This window comes from Solea solea, chromosome 5 (assembly GCF_958295425.1).
Source record: "Solea solea chromosome 5, fSolSol10.1, whole genome shotgun sequence".
In the NCBI taxonomy this organism is placed as follows: Eukaryota; Metazoa; Chordata; class Actinopteri; order Pleuronectiformes; family Soleidae; genus Solea; species Solea solea.
The window spans coordinates 25,758,421-25,780,396 of NC_081138.1; the positions used below are offsets into that span (position 1 = coordinate 25,758,421).

General features: G+C 38.6%; 2 protein-coding genes across 6 annotated transcripts in view; one reads left to right on the plus strand and one right to left on the minus strand.

Moving 5' to 3' along the window:
- Positions 1-354: 354 nt before the first annotated feature.
- rnaset2 (ribonuclease T2) lies at positions 355-7,689 on the minus strand. 3 transcript variants are annotated; one of them, XM_058630273.1, is made up of 10 exons: positions 7,538-7,689; positions 5,623-5,700; positions 5,392-5,446; positions 4,657-4,706; positions 4,301-4,358; positions 3,691-3,755; positions 2,926-3,039; positions 1,994-2,039; positions 1,784-1,858; positions 355-1,695 (listed from the first exon to the last, which is right to left on the minus strand). In XM_058630273.1, the coding sequence occupies exons 2-10, from the start codon at positions 5,691-5,693 to the stop codon at positions 1,525-1,527; spliced, it is 705 nt and encodes a 234-aa protein (XP_058486256.1). In that variant the 5' UTR covers positions 5,694-5,700; positions 7,538-7,689; the 3' UTR covers positions 355-1,524. The 3 variants fall into 3 exon arrangements, with proteins under 3 accessions (XP_058486256.1, XP_058486258.1, XP_058486257.1); XM_058630275.1 differs by having other exon boundaries at positions 7,533-7,670; XM_058630274.1 differs by lacking the exon at positions 7,538-7,689 and adding an exon at positions 7,204-7,305.
- Positions 7,690-10,350: 2,661 nt separating this feature from the next.
- Positions 10,351-21,976, plus strand: part of myom2b (myomesin 2b) — a 30,591-nt gene continuing 18,965 nt past the window's right edge. The window contains exons 1-17 of one of the 3 annotated variants that reach the window (XM_058628837.1): positions 10,354-10,441; positions 12,481-12,584; positions 15,012-15,066; positions 15,264-15,418; positions 15,581-15,667; positions 17,438-17,526; positions 17,628-17,678; positions 17,771-17,935; positions 18,346-18,507; positions 18,677-18,818; positions 19,293-19,492; positions 19,819-19,872; positions 19,967-20,094; positions 20,354-20,537; positions 21,139-21,313; positions 21,424-21,545; positions 21,644-21,831. In XM_058628837.1, coding sequence (XP_058484820.1) covers positions 12,502-12,584; positions 15,012-15,066; positions 15,264-15,418; positions 15,581-15,667; positions 17,438-17,526; positions 17,628-17,678; positions 17,771-17,935; positions 18,346-18,507; positions 18,677-18,818; positions 19,293-19,492; positions 19,819-19,872; positions 19,967-20,094; positions 20,354-20,537; positions 21,139-21,313; positions 21,424-21,545; positions 21,644-21,831 — 2,040 coding nt within the window. In that variant the 5' untranslated portion in view covers positions 10,354-10,441; positions 12,481-12,501. Of the gene's footprint in view, positions 10,442-12,480; positions 12,585-15,011; positions 15,067-15,263; positions 15,419-15,580; positions 15,668-17,437; positions 17,527-17,627; positions 17,679-17,770; positions 17,936-18,345; positions 18,508-18,676; positions 18,819-19,292; positions 19,493-19,818; positions 19,873-19,966; positions 20,095-20,353; positions 20,538-21,138; positions 21,314-21,423; positions 21,546-21,643; positions 21,832-21,976 lie in introns of all 3 variants that reach the window. The other 2 variants (XM_058628838.1, XM_058628840.1) reach the window with 2 other exon arrangements.

A 21,976-nucleotide genomic window follows, 5' to 3' on the forward strand; every position in this document is an offset into this window, starting at 1 on the left:
ATATTGCTGGCTCACACTGTCGTTGCCAGGTATTTTTAGCACTACTGAAAAATGTAATCACAAGTGTTGTGGGAGGAGATTCAGGATTATGGGCCGGTGTCTTTGTCCCAGTGGGATTAGGGCTCTGTAAGAAGATCATGACATTTATATTCATACACACAGAGTGGGCAGACACAGAAAGACACACATACTGACACAATGCGGTGATAATAATATTATATACATCCACAAAATGCACGCCAAAGCCTTCCTGCTGCCATTGCTTTGTTGTCGTCCATCCGTATTTATACAACAAGTTCTATTTATAGGTTGGATTTACATCTTTGTATGTTATATAATCACTCACCTCACTGATGACCAGACATCAGATTATTTATTGACATTAAAAGTACTTATGTATATAAAGTCATTCTAGTAATCTCACACCATACCATTTGTCCACAGCAGCTATAATTACAACAATTGAATACAGTTCTTGGATTTAAGATTGGCAAGAAAAACTATAAAATCAGTTAGAGACTAGGTACAAATCAGTGTGGGATTAGGAAAACATGTTTACAAAAAAACATTTGCTACATCACTGACAAAAAATAAAAATACTTGGACTTGTTTGGCTTTGTGTTTATATACTGGTGCAAAATGAACTTGTGTGGCATCTAGTGTTTGTTGTTTTTGTTTGTCTGTGTGTTTGTAGCAGGATTACACGGAAACTATTGTACCAATGTTCTCCAAATTGATGGGAAGGTGAGGTATGAATCAAAGAGTCCAGTTATTTTTGATGAAATGACTGAATTAAACAACCACATATCACAAATGTGGTGTAAAATACAAAATACAGCGAGTCAGAACGTATGATGTTAGAGTCAAAAATAAAGTCTTACACTAGTTATTTTGATGTACTGTCTGAATTCATCAATAAAATGTCACAAATGTTTCATAAACTATAAAATACTGTCAGTTGTAGAGTTAGATCCAAAGTGGTTTGACATTTACATCTTATTGCGTGAAGTTGGAGTCAAAAATAAAGTCTTACTTACTTCAAAATACACACATATGTACGTATATATATATAATCACGTACGGTAAACAGCCAGTTGGCTCGCCTGCCTTGACCTAGACTTACCACAGTGCCTCCTGCTGTGTCCTCAAAAAAACATCCTGCTTGTTGGACTTATGTACTCTAAAGGGTCAGGAAAGGACATCATGGACATGGTAGTGGAGAGTGCGTGTCTGTCTGTCTGTCTGTGTGCTGGTTTGCGAGTTATATAAAAACAACAGCACATTCAATGCAATAAAGATGATTTTGTTTTTTTCAAGTACTTGTCCCTGACTGCATTTCGATTAAGCTGAAGTGTTTTCAATCTCCCCCGATTATCCAAAGCTATTTTAAATGATCATTAAGCGACGATGTTGATTACCTGAGAAAATGAAATTATTGTAAGTGTGCGTGCATCTTAGTTACAGTACACATGACTGCATTTGTGAACATGTGTACCACCAGCTCAGTTAGGTCATGTATAACTTTTAAGGTAGAGGGGGGTAGTACACTGGAATATCATGGTCACACACGCTGAACCCAGACACCTTGTCAACAGACATATTCTTGACCCAGTCTTTCTCTTTTTCGCAATCCTGGAGAGCGAAATCAGTGTCAAAGCAAATCTCAATCTGTCCCAAAAGCTGGACATCAGCATTCTGCAAAAAAACATAAAAAGAAACCATTTAAAATCCTTCAGAATATGAGACCGCAGCTTGAAATGAAAAGGAGATCCCGTGTTAATACCTTTGATGGATGGACGCATTGAATCTTAGGCTTGACGCTGTAGAAATTCTCTATGGCTGCTTCAATCTGTGAAAACTACAAACAGACACAATCAGAAAGAAGAGTATAAAGCTGCTACGTTTGGTTAGATTACACCCTAAATAAAACTTATATTTCAGACAAGAAAAGACACTTCAATTTGTTATTAAAAAAATATATAAATTCACTTACTTTGTAGTATTTTTCTGAAGGGGTGATGTCAAACTTCTTCAGGATGCTACAAAACAGAAACTATTTTAAATTGCAGTGGGTAACTTTTACTTTATCAACAAACACCTGTTATGTTCAAGCCATTAAATCACACAGTGCTGATTCTATTATGTCTCTCACACAGGAAGTGATTTGAGAAGGCGTGAGAAAACACTAACAAGGTGTGGGTTAGACTGAAAAGACAAAGAAGGGAATTATACTGCTCAAAAGGTCTGGTCATTCCATTTAATGGGATAAAGGCTTCTTGTCGCCAGCGGGTGCATACGCACAAACACTCCCTCAGTCAGGTCTGATAGTTAGGTAGGTCTGGATAGTATAGCCTGTTTTTAGATGAGGGACACTGCATACAAATAATATTACACCCTTTCTGATAACTATGACCAAAAGGAGACCAAAAAAATAATCAACAGATATGACCAATTGACCACACTCTGTCAGTTAAAGCTCTGACGGGCAACACATTTTGGCAGTATTGAGCACACATCATAATAACTTTTAAGCATCATTTAAATCATGTTATCAAGAGAGAGAATTTGACTTCTGCACCTCATCTGGGAACTATTTCAACTATACTGGGGACAATCTGGCCTTTGACCACTGATATGGTAGTTCAGAGAGAAACAAGGTGCTCATATTGCACATCTAACTAAGCAGCTGCATATAAAGGTTGCTATTCCATCAGTATGCAATAACTGCATACTTTGCAAAGCAACTTAAAAACAAGCAAAAAAGGCTCCAGCAGACAGTTGGAAAATACTGTAAATGCTGTAAAATCATGTTTCATTGGCTAATAAGTGAGTAAGGGTTGACAAGAATCAGTAACCTCAAAACAGTAGTGGGAACTACAAAGAAGTGCGTGTGTGTGTGTGTGCACACATGCATGTATTCTGCACCTGTCCAAATCCAGTTTGTGGTACAGTTCCAAAGCTTTGCTGAAGTATTTATGTTGACTATTCAGAGACTCTGCTTTAGCCGCACATGTACCGTGTTTCTGCCACTCGTACTTCCTGTGGAAACAGAAGCACAAAGAAGTGGAAATCAGTTAAAGCGAAACGAATGAAATACAAATTTAGTTATCCGAGAAGTAAATCACAAAATGGTCTCTAAAACAGAGGAAGATCAGCGGTGATAGCTGACATATGCATGATCTCAAGGAAAGCTGAGGGTCAGGATTCTCTTCCTCCTGAAATATACAAATATGACTGTGTACATACAGTAAAACAGGCTAAACTCCATTAGAAAGAGAATAACTGTCCTACTACCATCAATTTAGGATATAAACTTTAGTGTTCATAGGAAGTTTAACATACATTTAAATAAGACATAATCAAGACACAATAACTATGCATTGCTCATCATAAAAAAATAAAAGATGTTTGTAGCATGTCAAAGGCCAATTGAAGTTTGACTGCATACTATAAATAATACATTCAATACAACATCCACCCACCCCCACTGTAAGATTAATATCGTTGTCTGCACACAAGGTGATACACAAGTTCACAGTGTAGTGCAGAGAACAGCTGACTGACAACACACAGCTACACAAATTTGATAGTGGGAAATTATCACAGTACATAAAAGTTGACTGCACCCAGCTAAAATGTATCGTATAATATAGATGGAAAATAAAATGGATATTGTGACTGATACATTACCAGAAGCCAGAAGATGTGGGCTTAATCAAGTCGGGCCAACTTTTCTCCATGTCAGGACGCAAGTCCTGAAAACGTAAAGACCAAAAAACGGATATTTTCATCAGTTTGAAAAACACATCATTTCCCATATTTGACCAGGGCCATCTTATTTTGTTTTTTCATTTAGAAGAGACCATGACCATGTAAATAAATAAGAAGGTGGAGCTAGGTTCAGGAGAAAGGGGTCTTGAAATTGGACCATAATTTCCAATATGGACATTTTGAAGAATGAAACCATCAGCACAATATTAACGTTAATGTGTGTTAATTAATGTTAATTTGCTTTATAACTACAAAGTGAGAAGTAGACTTGTCTATTTTAAATGTTTGCACTGATGGCAACTGATAACAAGAATACAGGCTGATGGTGAATTGGATTCATTGTCCAGAACCAAAGTCAAGGCCTCTGTTTATCCAGTAGTTTTATTATTGAAGGAAACTGACATTTGTTTGACATTAAAAATGACGACAGACCTACCATTTAAACACATTACAGAAAGAGGATAAAAGACATTTTTGGATTTCATGTCTAACTGCATAAAAGGTACAAGTAGTCTGACTAGTGTTTTACCTCAATTTCAGAGGAGTTGAAATGCCATGTTGAGTTGCATTCAATCCCTTTATCTGGCCTGTAAAACAGATTCACAGTGTTAGAAACCTCTGTAGCAACAAACATAAAGTAACATTGACTGATTCAAAAAGCTACGTATTCCAAATAAATACATGTGACTTAATTTGACGTAGCGTAACCCACTGACCCAAAAATCTGTTTATTACCAAAATAGGGAGATGTCTTTTGTTACCAATGGACAAGCTTGTCTTCCAATTAAGCGGTCTTAAATTTAAAATCTATCTCCAAAGTTAGGTTATGACAGAGTAACAGGCGCGCGCACACACACACACACACACACACACACACACACACACCAGAGTCCGTGTAGTGTCCAGTAGCTGATGGTGGGGTGACAGGGTTCCATCTGAAATTGACAGCATTTGTTTTTTCATTTCATCTGAACAAATAAACCCTAAAAACAACTAAATAATGTTTTCACTAATAGCGAGGTGGCTGAATCTCATTTGTCTAACTAGGCTTGAAGTAATTATTTCTAATATTGATTCACACTGAATATTTTTGATGAACCAGTTTATTATTTTGCATATAAAGTATAAAAAAATATAGAGAAATACAAAAAGAGAAGCAAGGTTTTCCTATTATTTTGAAGCTGTAGCTATGGAATAGAAAGTACAATATATTCTTCTGCATTTTATTTAAACTACTAATAGTGTTACAGCGAATAAAAATATTCCCATCAATGCATGGCACGAGAGAGGAAATGCTGCTGCTGTGTTGATTGGTGGGTATTTCCTCTCATGCCAGTAAACTGCAGACTTGTCTGACCACGATGTTCCCTAATCAGATTATTTTGCTGACACAGCAGTCACATGACTTGAACCTCACGTGATATTTAAGTTGCAGAGTACATGTATGTATGTATGTATGTATGTATGTATAGATAGACATATATCTATCTATCTATATATATATACATATATAAATAAATACACACATATACACACATATATACACATATATATATATATATATATATATATATATATATATATACACACATATAAATAATAGGAACTTTTTTTACTCACAGAACAGAAAGTGCTGGGCCAGTGGTGGGTCAGGATCAGTTTGGTCCACATGGGTCTGAAATGTATATGTACATTAATTTCTTAGTCCCGTTATTAGCATGACTAAGACAAAAATGTGCCTCTTCTAGCTTTATGCTAGGTTGTAACAGACATACAGATGCAGAGGTAATTAAAAAATGTCTCACAGATCCATTTATGGTTACATCAAACTGCCAATTTTGCTATACTTACTTGGGCGAGATCACAAAGGCAGAGGCCACAGCTGCCATCAGGCAGAATATTAAAGGTGAGCACAGCCTCATGTCTGACCTGAAAGATAAAAACGGATAATAGAAGTCAGCTGCTTTCAACGACAACTCAGTGGTCAACATGAGATTAATGTATTATTAACTTCTGCAAACCGTGAAACTAATTTTTTAATTGGTGTTCTTTTAGTATCATATCAAGTATATTAAGTGTATAGTTTCTATAATAAAATACATAGATTAAAACACATAGTAGTTTGACTGCTCCACATAAGGAGACAACACACTAGGAAAAAATAACCTTGTTTCCACTAAAAAGTATCACAAATTTGAAACAAATTATCAAAAATGTGGTGAAAGAAAATGTGATGAATGTGTATTTTAATGTGTGCTGTGCCAATCTCAGCTGACATAGGGCGATAGGCAGGGTACACCCTGGACAGTTCCCCAGTCCTCTGGAGTGTCCAATTTACCTAATCCCCATATCGCATGTTTTTGAACAGTGGGAGGAAGCCAGAGAACCTGGAGAAAACCCACGCACACACGGGGGAAAATATGCAAACTCCATGCAAAAAGGCTTTCCTCCTTCCACAAGTGCAAAAAGTATTATGTCATATTATAGATGTTTATAATTTTCATTTTCTTTTTTATATATGTTCCATACAATGAATATAATTCTCACTTAAGATACCTGTACATTTGCATCCTTAGAACAAATATGAATCGCAAGGAATTCATTTTCTGTACATGTACGTCATATATACCAACATCAAAGCAAACAAGACTGTATGTATTTCAGCTTCTGTTGACAGAATTTACAGACATAAGCGATCTGGTGACTGTCAGTCAAGTCAAAGGGTAGATAAAAAAAACAGGAAGTGGCTTTTACTGGAGGAAGTGAGAGGCAAATATGACTTCATGTGACCACTTAATTGGGCAATTCAGCAAATGTTTCTCACTCACACACACGCGCAGTAATGTAAACTGTATTGGAAACGTCGTGATTGCAAAAGTACGTTACCTTGGCAATTATACAACATTTTAACCCCGTCTACACCAGTGAAGGGATAGGGAAACACTTCTAGTACAGTGACATTGAACGGGTTAACAATGATTTGTACAGAACACACATTTATAAAATGCACTGACTCAGGCTGGAGGTAACATTTTTATATGATGGTGAATCTGTGTGTAATCTGTGTTAATGTTCACTGCAACATTACATTACATGTCATTTAGCAGACGCTTTTATCCAAAGCGACTTACAATAAGTGCATTTCAACATTTGGGTACAAACAAGAGCTAGAACTAAGTAACAGCAACAACAACAGCGAAGATACGTGTGTATTTATTGACTATAGCAGCTCTTTAACTACTGCAGTTCAGCTGGCTATGCACAAAACACAAGACAAAAACACACCCCGTCCTGATTGTTCAAGACTGGACTGTAACTTCAGTTTCTGTGAACAAGTGGAGAAAACAATGGGCAAGTTTGAAGTCACTGGTCAGCCACAAGTAGTTAACACTTTTAGTTAACACTCTTTTAATGTAAAGCTGAAATACGTACCTGATGTCGGCTAAACGTTACCCACTAGCCAGAACATCGAACAGCGTTAACCGAGGTGAAGTTGGTTTTACGTTGGATGTTCAACACTCAATCCGGAGCACGGGGCTTGTATTTAAGTACCGTCAATAAAACCCCAAGTTTGAATAAGCGTGATTTTCCTAGTCTGGCGTTCTCCAAATTCCGAGAGCTTCAACTTTAGAAGTCATCAAATGAGTTAAGTCCTGTGGTCGAGACACATCGCTGTCGACTATCCAACACAAAGGTGACTTCACCGCAGCGTCCTGTTCGTAAAGCTCCATTTCAGTTAAAAGTATTATTTACATTTACACCTCACCTTTATGTTGTTTATGTCGTAGCAACGTTGTGGAGTGGTTATCCCGCCGTGGCGCAGTCTCTCAGGGAAAATACTTGGCTTGTTTACGTCCCACTCGCAACCTTTACACTGCTTCAACTAGTTCAGCCAATCACGAGCAACAACAGACGTCATTCGGTGTCACGTGGTAGAAATGGGTACAGGGGCGGTTCTAACCTGTAAGGTGCTCTAGGCAAAATCCCAACACAAAAATGGAATATTGTTATGATTCAGGGGCCAAATACAGCGCAATTTGATCTCAAGTGTGCAAGACAAGTTAAATAATAGCACAATAACATATAAACAACAGTGACTCCAACATTTTCCCTGTATTGTGACTATCAAAACCCAAATTAGCCGTTACTGCAGTTCGTGGGTGTTTATTTTATCATTTCACTGACACGTACTTTCCTACATACATTTTCTGCAGATGGACTTGCAGAAATGTGCTATATGATGGTATAAAAGCTGTTTAGCGGTCAACAGAAATATACACACCCTGCTTCTCCTCTCTCTGCATCAAGCAAACCATTACCAGTCAGACGCAGGTGGCATTAATCTGGCAATCATTCAGCCCCAGTGACACACACACGCACACACCCACACACAGACATACCTCCAGACACACACACATATTACCTCATAGTGACAAGCAAAAACACATTCATGTCGCAACATTCCCTTTGTTTTACATTTAATGAAGTATCTCTTTATAAAACGTGTTATGAAAAACCTGAATTTTCCCAAGTTTGTCATTTAAAATGTTTATTACAATTTACAGATCTACAAAGGCACAACATTTATTTAGAACTAAAAAATACAGTATTTCACACAGTCTTGTATAAAGTACCTAAAAGGGATACTTGAGTAAAGGTACAAGTATCTTACCAGAAATGTACTTAGAAGTATTAATAGTAGTATTGTCTTTAAATTGGAAGGTTGTGGGTTCAATTTCTGGCTCTGCTAGTCTATATGTTCTCCTTGAGCAAGACATTTAACCCCATGTTGAAGTGTGTGAATGGGTGAATGGGAAAACTATGGTGTAAAGCAGCTCATCAAGACTAGAAAAGCACTCTATAAATACAGACCATAACCAACTCTACTTCAACTTCTAAAGGTTGCTAGAAATATAAATAACAAAGTCAAGCACAGATGAATTTTGTACTTAATTACAGTAACAAAAGTATTTATACGTTGCTACATTACAACACTGATTTCACATAATGATTAGATTGTGTGATGTAATGTGAAATATTGGATCCTCTGGTGGATCGTTTCTGGTCTGCGGGGCCATATGTTTGACACCTCTGGTTCAGACACCACTTCATAAAGAGATAACGTGGTTGCATATTTTTTTTCTTTTGCACATTTCTCCTCTTATTATTTTTCTAAATTTGGAACCTTAATGGCTTTGATCTTTACTCCTCTAACAAAACGACTGGATATTTCCCTAAGTGCTGTTTATTGACTGATGTGTGAAAAGAATTAGTTTAAGCTCACCAGCCTCTCACCATCTGTCAGCTACATAATATACTAAAATTATCACAGGCATTTTGTTACAGTGTACTGACATGACCAACAGAGGGCTCTTTTCAACCACAGACAGACATCAGTCTTTCCACGGACTAAAGGAGAAAACAAAGAAAGCAAAGATTACTGCACAGGCATGCAAATAGTCTTGTTTACATATATTTAAAGAACTTTGTGAGACATAATAAAACACTCTCTGTCTGCAGTAACACATTCAGGTCCTATTTGACTCCTTATGACTTCCCTCTAACAGTTTTTTCTCTATAATAATAATAATCTCTATATAATTATAATGATAAGTGATGGGAACTTGTATGAGGCCGAAACCTGGGCTTTTTAAATTGTAATATTAGAAGATGTCAGATGTGTCTGTATAACTGTTTCCATCCGGCAAAAGATGCTGCTGATCTTGAACATGACAGAAACAGGCCAGTTCTTATATTAAGTCAATATTTTAAAAAAAAACAGATTCCCTCTTTGTTGCCAGAATAACCTGAGACTCGTATATAAATGTATATATTCCACCCATGAATTACAGATTTTGTGTATGATGTTTCCGCCACCCATCCTTTTTTTTATGTGCTGCTATCTTGATACTTCTGTTTCACACTTTCTCTCTCAGTCACTCACTCGTCACATACAGTATAACTCCTTATTTTCCCCCATCATATCGTTTTTTTTATCTCCTCCACTGCATCAGGAATAGTCCCGCTGTAACCGTAGCTAGTGTTATAAATAGGTTCTGGCCAAAGTTCAGCATGCGACACAGTGTCTCAAGACGTTCCTGGGAGCAGATGAGAAGGATCTTGACGGGGGACCTCAGTTTAAAGTGCAGCTAGATTTAAATGAATAAGCCAGACTGCTGTATACTGCAGAAATTTGGTGCAGATGAATTACGCCACAGTTAAAACAACAACGGTGGCACTTTGAATAGCAGGCACGCCGCTCTGCATACAGTAATGCAAATGACATCCACCCAAACCATGCAGTTAAATGTGAACTCTCTTCGGTCTGGACGAGATGACGTCACCAGGGTCAGACATGTTGTATTGTTTAGATCAGCGATTACATTTTAAATACTCAGATGTTCAGCGTCAGACAACAAACACGAGTCGCACGAGCACATTTTCCCAATCAAAAGTGTAATGGTTCTGTTAATCGCACAGTTCATAAGTAGAGTCTTGAGGGATACTGGTTATATATAGGCAGCTCCTTCTCCTTATAAGGCCTCAGGGAAAGGCAGGTGGGGGTCGGCTGGAGACGGCTGCTGGTTTTGCTGGCCTGGTGCTTGGTTTAGGCTGACTCCCTGTGGATTCAGGCTGTCAACCGGAGTCACAGCGAAGGAAATCTCAAGGGGTAAGAAAATTGATTTTTGTTACTATTAATTCTGCATTCGCCCCTTAAAAAAAAAGAAATCTATTTCTGTTGCACTGCTGTGTGTAACAGGTGGAATCAATGGGATGGAAGTAATGAGAGACAGTTACGGGATGTTGAATGGCTTCTAAGCAGAGCTGATAAAAAATAATGAAATCTTTGATTTATGGATAAGGGATGTGCAGCAAATCAGTTGGAATAAATGTGTGGGATGTATTTATCATTTCTTGGACAAATCATTTCGACAGCAGCTCTACAGTTACGTGTGTTTATCATAGCACTCTAGAATGTAGAGTCACATTTGGTAAGGGCGCTCAGGCCTCGCTGCTTAATTAAACAAATTGCTGGTGTTTGGCTCTTTATTGCACTGACTTCATTTAATCTTCACTCGGAGACGATTTAACTTCAGTGAACTTGAAAATGAACATGGTTATTGCATCATATCGTCCCTAGTTGGCGACGGTAATGATTCTACTGCACATTTATAGTTGAAATTATACAGTTTCAATGTTACACAGAGAGAAGCTCAGGTGTCATTTAGCAGACGTTTATGGTGTTACGGTCCTGGTTGGACTGACGGAGGCTGAGGACTGTGACAGGAATGTGGGAGTAAGATTTGGGACGAGAACATGACCTGTCTGCCGTGCCTGAGAGCCGATGACTGTACAGCTCAATATCTTTGGAAGCACTGTTTCTTTCTTTGTGTTGTGGTTTGACCTCTTGTTTGTTTGTCTAAAACGATTGCCCTAAATTCATCCACTGCAAAGTCACATGATTCAGCCAGGCATTTATCAGATGTTGTTGACCGGTCAGGGGCTAAAGGTCAGGGTCAGGGATTAGGACATTGCAGGGTTATTTATCTGCTTGACTGACTGTTTTGGGGAATTGGACGTGGTTTTGGTGATGGTGACCCTGAAGCTGGGGTGAGCATATCAGAGATGGGCAGGGGAAAAACCGCTTTGTGTTTCATGTGACCTTACTTCTAGTCTCTGAAGACTTGAGTGACGTGAGATCATTCATTCTTTATGACGTGTGCATGACGTAAGGCAAAGTTATGCTCTTGTTTCGATGTCTCTATGTATGTGAAACCTCAAGAGAAATGTATTAAAAACAATGCCGCTTAACTTACAAGCAGAGAACAAAGAAACTGCTGCAAGCTGGAAGAAAGGCAGCCTTTTTACTTGTTTAGTAATTTATCTAACAATGCAATAGGATAGCCTTTGTGTCTGTGGTGTCAACCTTTACTGTGTATGTGCATGTCTAGTTGTTAGTTGTTATCTAATTGATCATATCAGATAATATATTGATGCATATCTTTCTCTTGATGTTGTCAGTACATTTTGACTGGAACCCACAGCTTCAGAGGTCCTTCTGTGGGTTAAGTGTTTGTTTTAGAGATATAACAATTAAAGGAAGGCCCTAGTAAGGGGCTAGAGAATGCATTATGCCTTTGAATGTCCTCACACGTGTTTGCAGTGGTGCAGTCTCGCCCTTTCTTTCTTTCGTTGGAGTTTTCATGCAAAGTTCTTCAGGTTTAAGGTTGAATTTGCAAACAAATAGCTCTAATTATTAATGTTTTTTGTACCGTACATGTCTTTATATGAGAAAAGAATTTACAGTATGCGGTTGTTAAACATGAGCTGTCAAATTGAAGGACAATGTGTGCATCAGTTGGACAGACTTCTCATGTAAATAGACATTACTGGTCCAAAAATAGGCTCCTCTTCATTCTTGCCTTTTGTTTTTGTGTATGTTCACGTGTCCGTGCTCGTGGTGTCTTAGATAGTGTCACCTTGTCTTGGTGAGCCAGTGTTTATCTGTCTGTGTTGCGACATTTCTTGTTCAAGAATTCCAGAGGGATTTTCCTTTTTACAACGGACAAGGAAGTAAACGCCATCAAAACGGAAGAACTCGGAAGAAAAACACTGCATTTAGCATCGTTGTTGTTGAAGGTCGAAGATACAAAACTGCTCTGTGCCATATCAGTGTTTGTGTGTGATTGTGTGTTGCTGGTCCTACAGGTCAGTGAGGACAGTGTCATCATGTCATTGTGGATCCAACGTGGGAGTTACAACCATGACTACCACCACAAACAGAGCAAATATGTGGTTAAAGAATACAGCAGGTACAGCTATAGAATCGAGCTATAGCAGCTAAAACCAAAAAGCTAACGCATCACTGCACTAGTCCTAATATGATTACTAATGGTAGTATTGTAGCAGTAGTAATGTTTGTCACTGGAAAACCTGCAAATCCAAAAAAGAAACCCAGCCTGTAGGTAAAACTAACCCTAAGCTAATCTAAGCTTGAAAAGATATATGTTCTTTTTCAAGTCTGTATAATAGTTCAACTCATTCACATATTTTACAGGCAATTTATTTCCTGTATTCTGTTTCTGAAAGACTTTGTATGGACCATTTTATTGGCATCACGTGAAATTATTAGTCAGTGTATCCACTTGTGAATGGCAAAGAAAGTCAGTATTTTCGATGGGAGCAGTGGGATTTTCCAAGTTGTACCTGACATTTCAATTATAATAATGGAATTAGTGTCAGTCTAGCATTGTATACCTGATCCCACATTCAATTACAATACACTGTCCTACGTGAAGCAAACATCAAACATCATTTCTGGGCTGCACACCAGCAGACACCGGCAAAGGGTCTGTGTATACCATCACAAACATGGGTGGATGACAACACTGACTTCACGGATGTAAAAAAAAAAGATAGATTAGATTAGATTAAAGTGTACTTTACCTTGTGTAAATTGGATTAGCTTCACTAATTTTAACACAGGCATTAAAAAAACAAGTTTTAGGGAATGATTAGAAACTGCTGCTGTTAGCTCTGACAGTCAACTCCATGGGACTAAACCTATGTTTAGTCCCATGGAGTTGTGGCCTAAGTGTTTATGTGTTTGTTTTTGTGTGTGTGTGATTTATGAGGACTACCAACTGACTGCTGAGTTTCATGTTTAATACTTTAAACATCTTATTCTTGCTTTTTTCTTACCTCTTTTCTAATTATTTTTTTTGTTGCTAATACTCATCTAACCGTAACACAACACAAAAGTCTTTACTTTGAGAAACAAAGACTTGGAGTTGGATTCTTTTTTTTCTTACGCGGTTCTGCTCATATCGAGCAAATCTCCTAACAGTCTCTTTTCTTGTCCTTCAATCTCAAGTAAGTATGAAGTATGTTTGTGAGTTGTTGCTGTGCTTTATGTTGTTTATTCTTGTATTTTCTAAAATTGTGGTTAGAATACATGTGATGTAAGCTGTCTGGTAATCACGTTGGTTTAGACAGTGTACCAGATGTACCAGCATGCTGAAATTTGTATTCTGCTCCCCTCTCCGGTCAGAGAAAACACTCCTAAAATCCCACAGATGGCTGTCACATCCCAACCTGCCAAATGACTTGTAAAACAAAAACTTTTCAGCGTCAGATAATCACAGAAGCTGCTCCAAGTGTCTCTGCCAACTTTATGGACTGCATGGGGACTATTGTGAATCCTTTATGGACAACGATGATGACTGACCCAGAGTCAGAGTCTCCCATCCCCTGTAACTGTTCTGTTGACAATCCCTATTCCTCAGCCAGGTCATATGTCTGCTCTGAGACCATCAGTTAATGACTTGGGTCTACAGTGAGTATAGGCACGTGAAATAGCCCTCATTTGTGCGCCTCGAGGATTTCTGATGTCAACCACTCAAGCCCATGATGAAAGTTGAACTCTTTTCTCATCACATATGGGTCATAGATGATGTGTTTATAGCCTCTGTGTGAGGTGAGGTTCATATTCCTTTTAAAATCTTATGTTGATGGTTGAAAATGACACTTTAAGTCAATGAGTAGTGCAGCACATTGGTGGTTTGTAATGTGGCCTCACTGCAAGATGGTGCTGGAAGTGAACCTACTGGGCAAAGTTTAAATGTTTTTTCTGCATACTTTGGTCTCCTCCTCCAGTCCAAAGACATGGATGAAGGTTGGAACTTAATTGCCCACAGGTGTTAATGTGAGCATAAATGATCTATAAGCTGTTTGTGATAAACTGTTAGGATGCCCAATCTCTACTCTATCCTACGAGTGGGACCCTTAAGTATGAGTAGCTTATGACTTGTTAAGTCTGTCATACCCAAGTATTACTGGGATTTATAACTTGGTACTGAATGAACTTTCAGTGCATTGATCAGCAGAGAACAGTATGCAAGCGAGAAGATCTTGCATCGTGTCTGGTATTCGACTCTGCAGCATAAACCGTGTTATAACTTGAACTGGAGGATATCTGCATATGCTGCCCATGTACACTGAACATCGTCAAGATCACAAGACATATTTGATCATAGAGCCATGATTTCCTGTTGTATGCAGAACTACTTACAATAAATGTGTTTATACAAGGCTAATAGCACCTTACACATCATATTTACATATGGGAAGTAGGTATCAGCCTACATCCCGATAGACATTTTGTGCCCCCATGTAAATTTCAGTCACATTTCTCTGCTGATGTACAAGTTTGTTTAAAATGACTTACAATTTGTTTTTAGCTCTCAGATGGAGGAAAGATATGAGCATAAAAAACAAGCTCGCATCCAGGAAGTGGTAAGGAAATCTCACTTATCTACATTTTGGATGTCACATTAACAAATTCATGTCCATGTGCTTCTGTTAACACAATCATAGGTTTAGTGTTTTGTGGTAAGATATTATGACTCTCTTAGCTAGAAAACATGTGTGAGTAATGTGTATTATACTGCACTGTGTGTAAAATCATATGATATTCTTGTTTACCATTCCAGGTAACCAAAAAGATGTCGTTTAAATATGTGCGTGAGGAGCCCATGATCAGAGGACCAAGCTTCCTGGTCAGACTCAGATCCCACACTGTGTTTGAAAACACTCCAATCACACTCCTCTGCACCGTGGAGGGTTTTCCCCTGCCTTGTGTAAAATGGTAAAATAGTCAAATATTACTTTTTAACAAAAAAGATACCAAATTAAATCAAAATTGGAATTTGGACAACTCTGGTATTTCAGCATTTTGTTTTATCGACTGTATCTAATTAATTATTTAGCAATTATTGTGTCTTGAAGATGGATTTTTCCTCTGTTTTAGGTACAAAGATGGTGTGATCCTGAACATGTCCTCTGGAAATTACCTGGTTCAATCTAAAGCTGGAACCCATACTCTGGAGATCCCCAGGTACAATGATTTATCAAGTGTATTGTTGAGTCTTGATCACTTAAAAAGTATCTATTGAAGAGGTTTTTTGTTTGGTTACAGAATTGGAGATGCAAACACCTTTTTGACCAAAATTGCATCATTGCTCTTTCATAACATAGTGAAAGCAAGGCTTAAACACAGATGGTCATGTATTTATCTCGCCTAGCGATTGTAAAAATGTATGTTTCTAATGTAACTAATATTTTCAATTCACTCAATTTGCCCTATCTACAGTAGCTTATTCAGGAATCTTTCCCACTTGACTCACCACTGACTCGTCGTTCATCCGACTAAGACTATTACTGTATGTGCATGAACCATGAGAAAATCTGCCTGTGTGGGTAGACTGTGCAACTACATGCTGTATATAAGTGCACACCCCGCTCTCGCTCCAGTCTTAGGAAGCTCAGCTGTTCATGTGCTGACCTCAGTGCCACATGATACTGCAGGATTCTTTCAGTCATCACTCCTTCCTCGGATCCAGTCAACTCTAGTTCCCTCTCCCTGCTACAGTCCAACCCACCATGGAACTCACTGTATTACCTCTGAAATGCTGTAGATTAATTCTCTTTATCTGCAGATTAATCTTTTAGCCAAAACGTTTGGAGACGGTGGCAATAAGTTAGATAGATGTTGTTAAGTATAAAATATGTCATCACCTTATCAAAAAGATGGATAATACTAAAGTGTTTTTAAAAAAAATGGGCTTGAAGACACTGTCCACAGAGAGAAACTGCAGAATCCTTGGATAATTAGACCATGCACACACACACATGCCTTAGAACCATTTCTGTGTAGAAATACGTGGTGAATGCTATTATGATTCAAAATAAGAATACACTTGCTACACCCTCTCTCTCCCTCTCAAAGCTGTCTGATGCAACTCGCTGTAACAATTGCTCTTAAAAGTCAAAATCATCTACCTCTGACTCCAGCAGCCTATGCAGTAAGAAGATAATACTGTTATTAAACAAGCTTTTGGCAGATTTGGTGAAAGGAGAAGTTGGTTGAAAGAGAAACCTGGGGAGAGGAAAGAAAGATGAAAAACACTCAAATGACATGACATGAATACATACTTCTTACTTGTAAGGTACTGTTATGTTTTGTGTTCCAGACATGAGCCGATGCAGAGTCGTGACAAGAACATGTTTCTTTCTCTGTGTAGAAAATCAATATTCTGTCAAACTATACAAGGGCAGAGTAGCAGAAACACCTGTGTGTATAGCATGATACAGGTGCAGTACAACCTAAATGTGTGAAGTTGACTTTAATATGAAGCTTTATGTGAAAATAATTTGATTGACTGTCGCTGAAGAGACCTTTCATTGATACTTTGAATGGAGACCGTACATCTGCCAAACATCTATGCTTCAATCAAAAGCCTGGATCCATCCTCTCATTCAAATCCTCTAACATTTAATGGATTCTTCCTATAGGCCCATACCCTTTATAAAGTTTCTTGGAAATCTATTAGGTAGTTTTGCCATAATCTAGCTAGTTTGTAGAGAGAAACTGCCTGCCAAAGGAAATTTACTGAACAATATCTTGTCTCCAGGGTATATGGTATCATACAAACTTTAGCTTAAACATGTAGAAAATGTCAGGTAAAATATACATCTTCCCCCGATCAACTCATTCGCAACACAATGATGCATTCATATGGCAAATTACTGCTCTACTGCATTAGTTTCATATTTTGTAAAACAATGACCTCAAATGCCTAAATCATGCTTCTTTGGGTTTTTACAGATGCTCAACTGATGATACAGCCATGTACACCGCCGTTGCTGGTAATCTCCATGGTCAGGCCTCCACTCAAGCCTCCGTCATCGTCAAGAGTAAGTCCATCTGCTGTAGTTTGTTTTTGCATTTAATCATCGAGTCAAAGTACTTCTAAACATAACATTGAACTTTTACATTTGTTTTTTTAACAATGTAGGGTTCAGGGAGGAAGAAGAGAGCTGCCTTTATGCATGGCTGCCTTTCACAGGTAAACATCTTGCATGAAATCCATAAATATCAAGATTAACACCACTTATTGGGAGATGAAATGAAGTTTCTTCTGTTCCCTCTGTCTCGCAGCTTCCCTGCTTCCCGAGGTCTACTACACTAAAATCCACATCACTTTTCTGGAGAAGTTTGGGCCAGTGTTTGCGTCTGAGGGCGGATCTGCCACTCTCTCCGCCATCATGAACGTGGAGCCCAACCTGGCCAACCTGCAGCCTGAGGCCCAGTGGTATCGAGATGGTAATTGCATTAAAATAAAATATTACTCCAAAGAAATTGCACTGTAATTGCTACTAATATATAACGGCAAAACACGGCGAATACCCCACACAATCTCGTTGAAATGCAGCCACGGGCACAGCTGTGGACAAAGAAGATTTTACAGCCGTGTTTTAACTGCAAATTAATTATACTGAAAGCACTAATACATTTTAGTAATATATCCCCAGTTCACGAGTAGTTTAATTTATGATGTGTGTCTATGGACCTTAATTAAAGGTGCCATGTGGTATATAAGTCAAATGTTATTGGTTAATCTTCATAATTGATAATGACTATTTGCAGTTAAACCTCATGTTTAATTTACTGTAGAGGTTTCAGGCTTGTAAAGAGAAAAAAAAGACTTAATGTGACTCGTGTCTCGTTTGCAGACGTTCGTCTGTTTGACTCTAAGTGGGTGAAGATTGAAACTGGCAGAGGATTCACCACCTTGACTCTCCCCGACCTGTACAAAGATGACGAAGGAGTCTACACACTACGCATGGTGACTAAAGGAGGCACCGCACAACACAGCGCTTTTGTCTCTGTTGCAGGTGAGCGATGCTAAATGCTTGGATGCAACAACTCTCGCTTTAATTGAAATGGATTTGTCGTCAGTGTATTTCTTGTGTGGCTTGCATCTTTGCACAATTTTGTTTCTTTTTTTGCAAGAACTTGTAAGATGGTGATAAAAGTTAAGTCCCCCTGTCACTTCCTGTGCAGATGGTCCTCCCCCAGTCCCTCGTGCACCTGGTGCTCCTATGGATATCACCATCCACGATGCCAATAGAGACTATGTCATTGTGTCATGGAAGCCACCCAATACCACCACAGAGGGTCCAATCCTCGGATTCTTTGTGGACAAGTAGGAGTTACTGATTTAAAACACCATTAAAAAATAACTGACCAACATAAAGACAAATCGATTACTGTAAGTCAATCTTTAGGGACAGGCAATCCTTCCATTTTTTTCTTTACTGCTCCTTTTACAGCTACTTTACTTGGCAGCTAAGCTAAACTTTGACTTATTTTGCACCTTACATTGTATCCTACTTTCATCAAGAACATTAAAGCCTAAAAGAGCCATATTTCATGTAACAGCTCACTTAATTTCCTACTTTACTAATTATACCTGTGCTGTCACATTAATTGCTATATTCATCTTTAGAGTTGCCTGAGCTTTTGTGGAGCCAAGTCCCCTTTGCAAGTTCAAACTGCAAAACTGAACATTTTAATGATACTTTTCAGTAAATAACTACCTGATATTACATGATGGCAAAATAATTGTCAAAATATCTCCTGAACCCGTGTCTTTTCTTCTTTCATCTTAATTCTCTAGGTGTGAGGTTGGTACCAATGACTGGACTCAGTGCAATGATCACCCCATTAAGATTTGTAAATACCCAGTGTCTGGGCTCTTTGAAGGACACTCGTACCACTTGAGAGTCAGAGCTGTCAACTCGCAAGGAATTAGTAAACCATCCCGCATGTCCGACCCGGTTGCTGCAGTGGATCCCACTGAGTTTGAACGGCTCCATGGTGGGTTTGATGAACGAGAAATGTTATTGTTAAGTCATTGAATAGTTGAAAAAGTCTGGGGTGAGTGACATGTGCAATGTCAGTGTTGTTTAGGGATGTTTGGATGGATGTAAAGTTAAATATGTTTCATTTATGACCTTATTTCATTGACTTAAAACAAGCATTTCCACTATCCTCCCACAAATTCTACAGAACATCCATAGTTTTAATTTGCCACCAACAACTAATTACTTGGCATGTCTATCTGAACCACAGATGAATAATCCCAAAACCCAATTAATCCACATTTCTATTTTAAATCAACATGTAATTTTATTTTCCTGTAGCCAAAAAGCATGGAGGAAAACTGGATTTTGTGTCTTACCAAACTGAAGTTGAAGGTAGGTGTTCAATTAAAAGTTAACACCAACACATCTAAACATACTAATCAATCCATATTTGTTCATTTAATAACATGTATGCGTCTCTTTCCAGATGATGGAAAGCCTCCAGGTGCCCCATCAGGAGTCCGTGCCTCAGAAGTAGACAGGACATATGTTGTTCTCAGCTGGAAAGCTCCCACATATTCCAGCAAGGCTCCCATGTGGTATTACATAGAAAAGGTAAAAATCATTGTTTCATCACCACAACCATTGTCATTTTTATACAATGCCTCTTATTCTGTTTGAGTTCTAGTTCAAGTAGAGTACACGATAGTCCTCTGGGGAATTCTCGAGGCTCCCAAGCTGAATAAGATCCAAAGAAAGCGTTATCAATGCACATTAGTGGGGTTCTAAAATCTGAGTTTTGTGCCTAAGATCATACTAGTGTCTACTTTCATGCTTTCTGTGTCGCTTTCTCTGTGTGCGTGTGTATCCACAGTGTATGGCCAACAGCGATGCCTGGCAGCGCGTTAACACTCAGATCCCAATTCGTTCTCCACGCTACGCCGTCTTTGACCTGGCAGAGGGAACACAGTACAAGTTCAGAATTTTGTCAGCCAACATCAATGGACTCAGCGAGCCATCAGAACCAACACGACCTATCGAGACTCTGCAAATCAAAGGTCTGTTTCTGACCCTTTTTGTCTAAGGGTGACACACTGTAGATCAGTGGTTCTCAAACTTTTCATACCAAGTAGCACCTGAGTTAATATTGAGCTCTCGAAATAACACCAGTATCTTCAACGTTAAAATACAGTGGTGTTAAAAGGCCAAGCAAAGTCAGCTACAGACTTTTCCTAGGAGACAGATTTATTCCCAATAAGATAATTTGCTCTCTTATCATCCTCCGCTTCCTCACACATACTTCACGTACTGGTATAGTGAAAATAGATTAAAATCATCAAAAAATCATCAAAATTCCCTGGTATATACAGTATAACAGTATTTCTGATCTTCCTCAAAGAACCACCAGAGGAAGCTCGTGTACCACAGTTTGAGAACCATGGCTGTAGTCATCTTCACTTGTTAGCTGTAGGAAACTGGACTTGCTTGAGTTAGGTAGTTGCTTATAGCTACCTACTGAAGATGACTATGACCTGGATGAATGAGAACCTTCACAGACATGTAGATTGAATGCTATTAATTGAAACATGTATTTCTTCTTCTTCTTCTTTTTAATTTAGCTTATTTAAAATCATTGTTTTGACACTTTCTTGTCTCCAGGTCTGCCATCAGCTCCTGGGCAGGTGATTGCTACAAGGGAAACAGACACCTCTGTTCTCATCCAGTGGGCTGCTCCAAAGGAACCCAACAATCTGATCGGTTACTACATTGATCAGTGCGTCATGGGGTCCAAAGACTGGGTCTCAGCCAATCACAAACCTCACAAGAACACCAAGTATGTGTTTTCAACCACAGAGAAACACACTGTGTTCAGAGGAAACATGTCTTTCTTTGGTTTTTGGTCGTTGGCTATGAAAGTGTAATTTTGTTTTTGTTTTTTTTCAGGTTTGTTGTTAGTGGTCTGACCACAGGGGAAACGTATATGTTCCGTGTCCAGGCGATCAACGAGCTTGGTCTCAGTGATGAATCCCAGGAATCTGCTCCTCTGACTGTCAAGGCTGCCCTCAGTCAGTACTTAAATTCAATTAAATAATTATCTGCTTCAATATTTTGATGCAAGTGTAAGTGTAGTTATAAATATTACAACTCAGTACTCCCTTTCCAGCCACCCCCTCTGCTCCTTACAACATTGCTTTGCTGAACTGCGATGGCAATTCAATGATTCTGACCTGGAGGAAGCCACTTCAATCTGGAGGATCGAACGTCAAAGAGTATTACGTGGACAAGAGACGCAGTGGCACACACGAGTGGAGGGAGATCAACATCCCGCCAATCTCAGAAAGACTTTATAAGGTACAATAATCTCTCTAATTATCCTAAAACATTAATACAGTGGATACACATTCTTTAGCCGGTTGTTCTCTGGTACTAAAGCAAAACTAGATGTTAGATATTCACTATCCACCGACTATCCACTTATCCATGCATTCTAGTATCC

Bases quoted from the DNA above. Each gene is read 5' to 3' on its own strand.
- rnaset2 (XM_058630273.1), bottom strand. From the start codon at position 5,693: ATGAGGCTGTGCTCACCTTTAATATTCTGCCTGATGGCAGCTGTGGCC. The intron at 3,040-3,690 runs GTAATGTATCAG...CTGTTTCCACAG, and splicing joins CCCACATCTTCTGGCTTCTG to GAAGTACGAGTGGCAGAAAC. The intron at 1,696-1,783 runs GTATTAACACGG...GTTTTTTTGCAG, and splicing joins AATGCGTCCATCCATCAAAG to AATGCTGATGTCCAGCTTTT.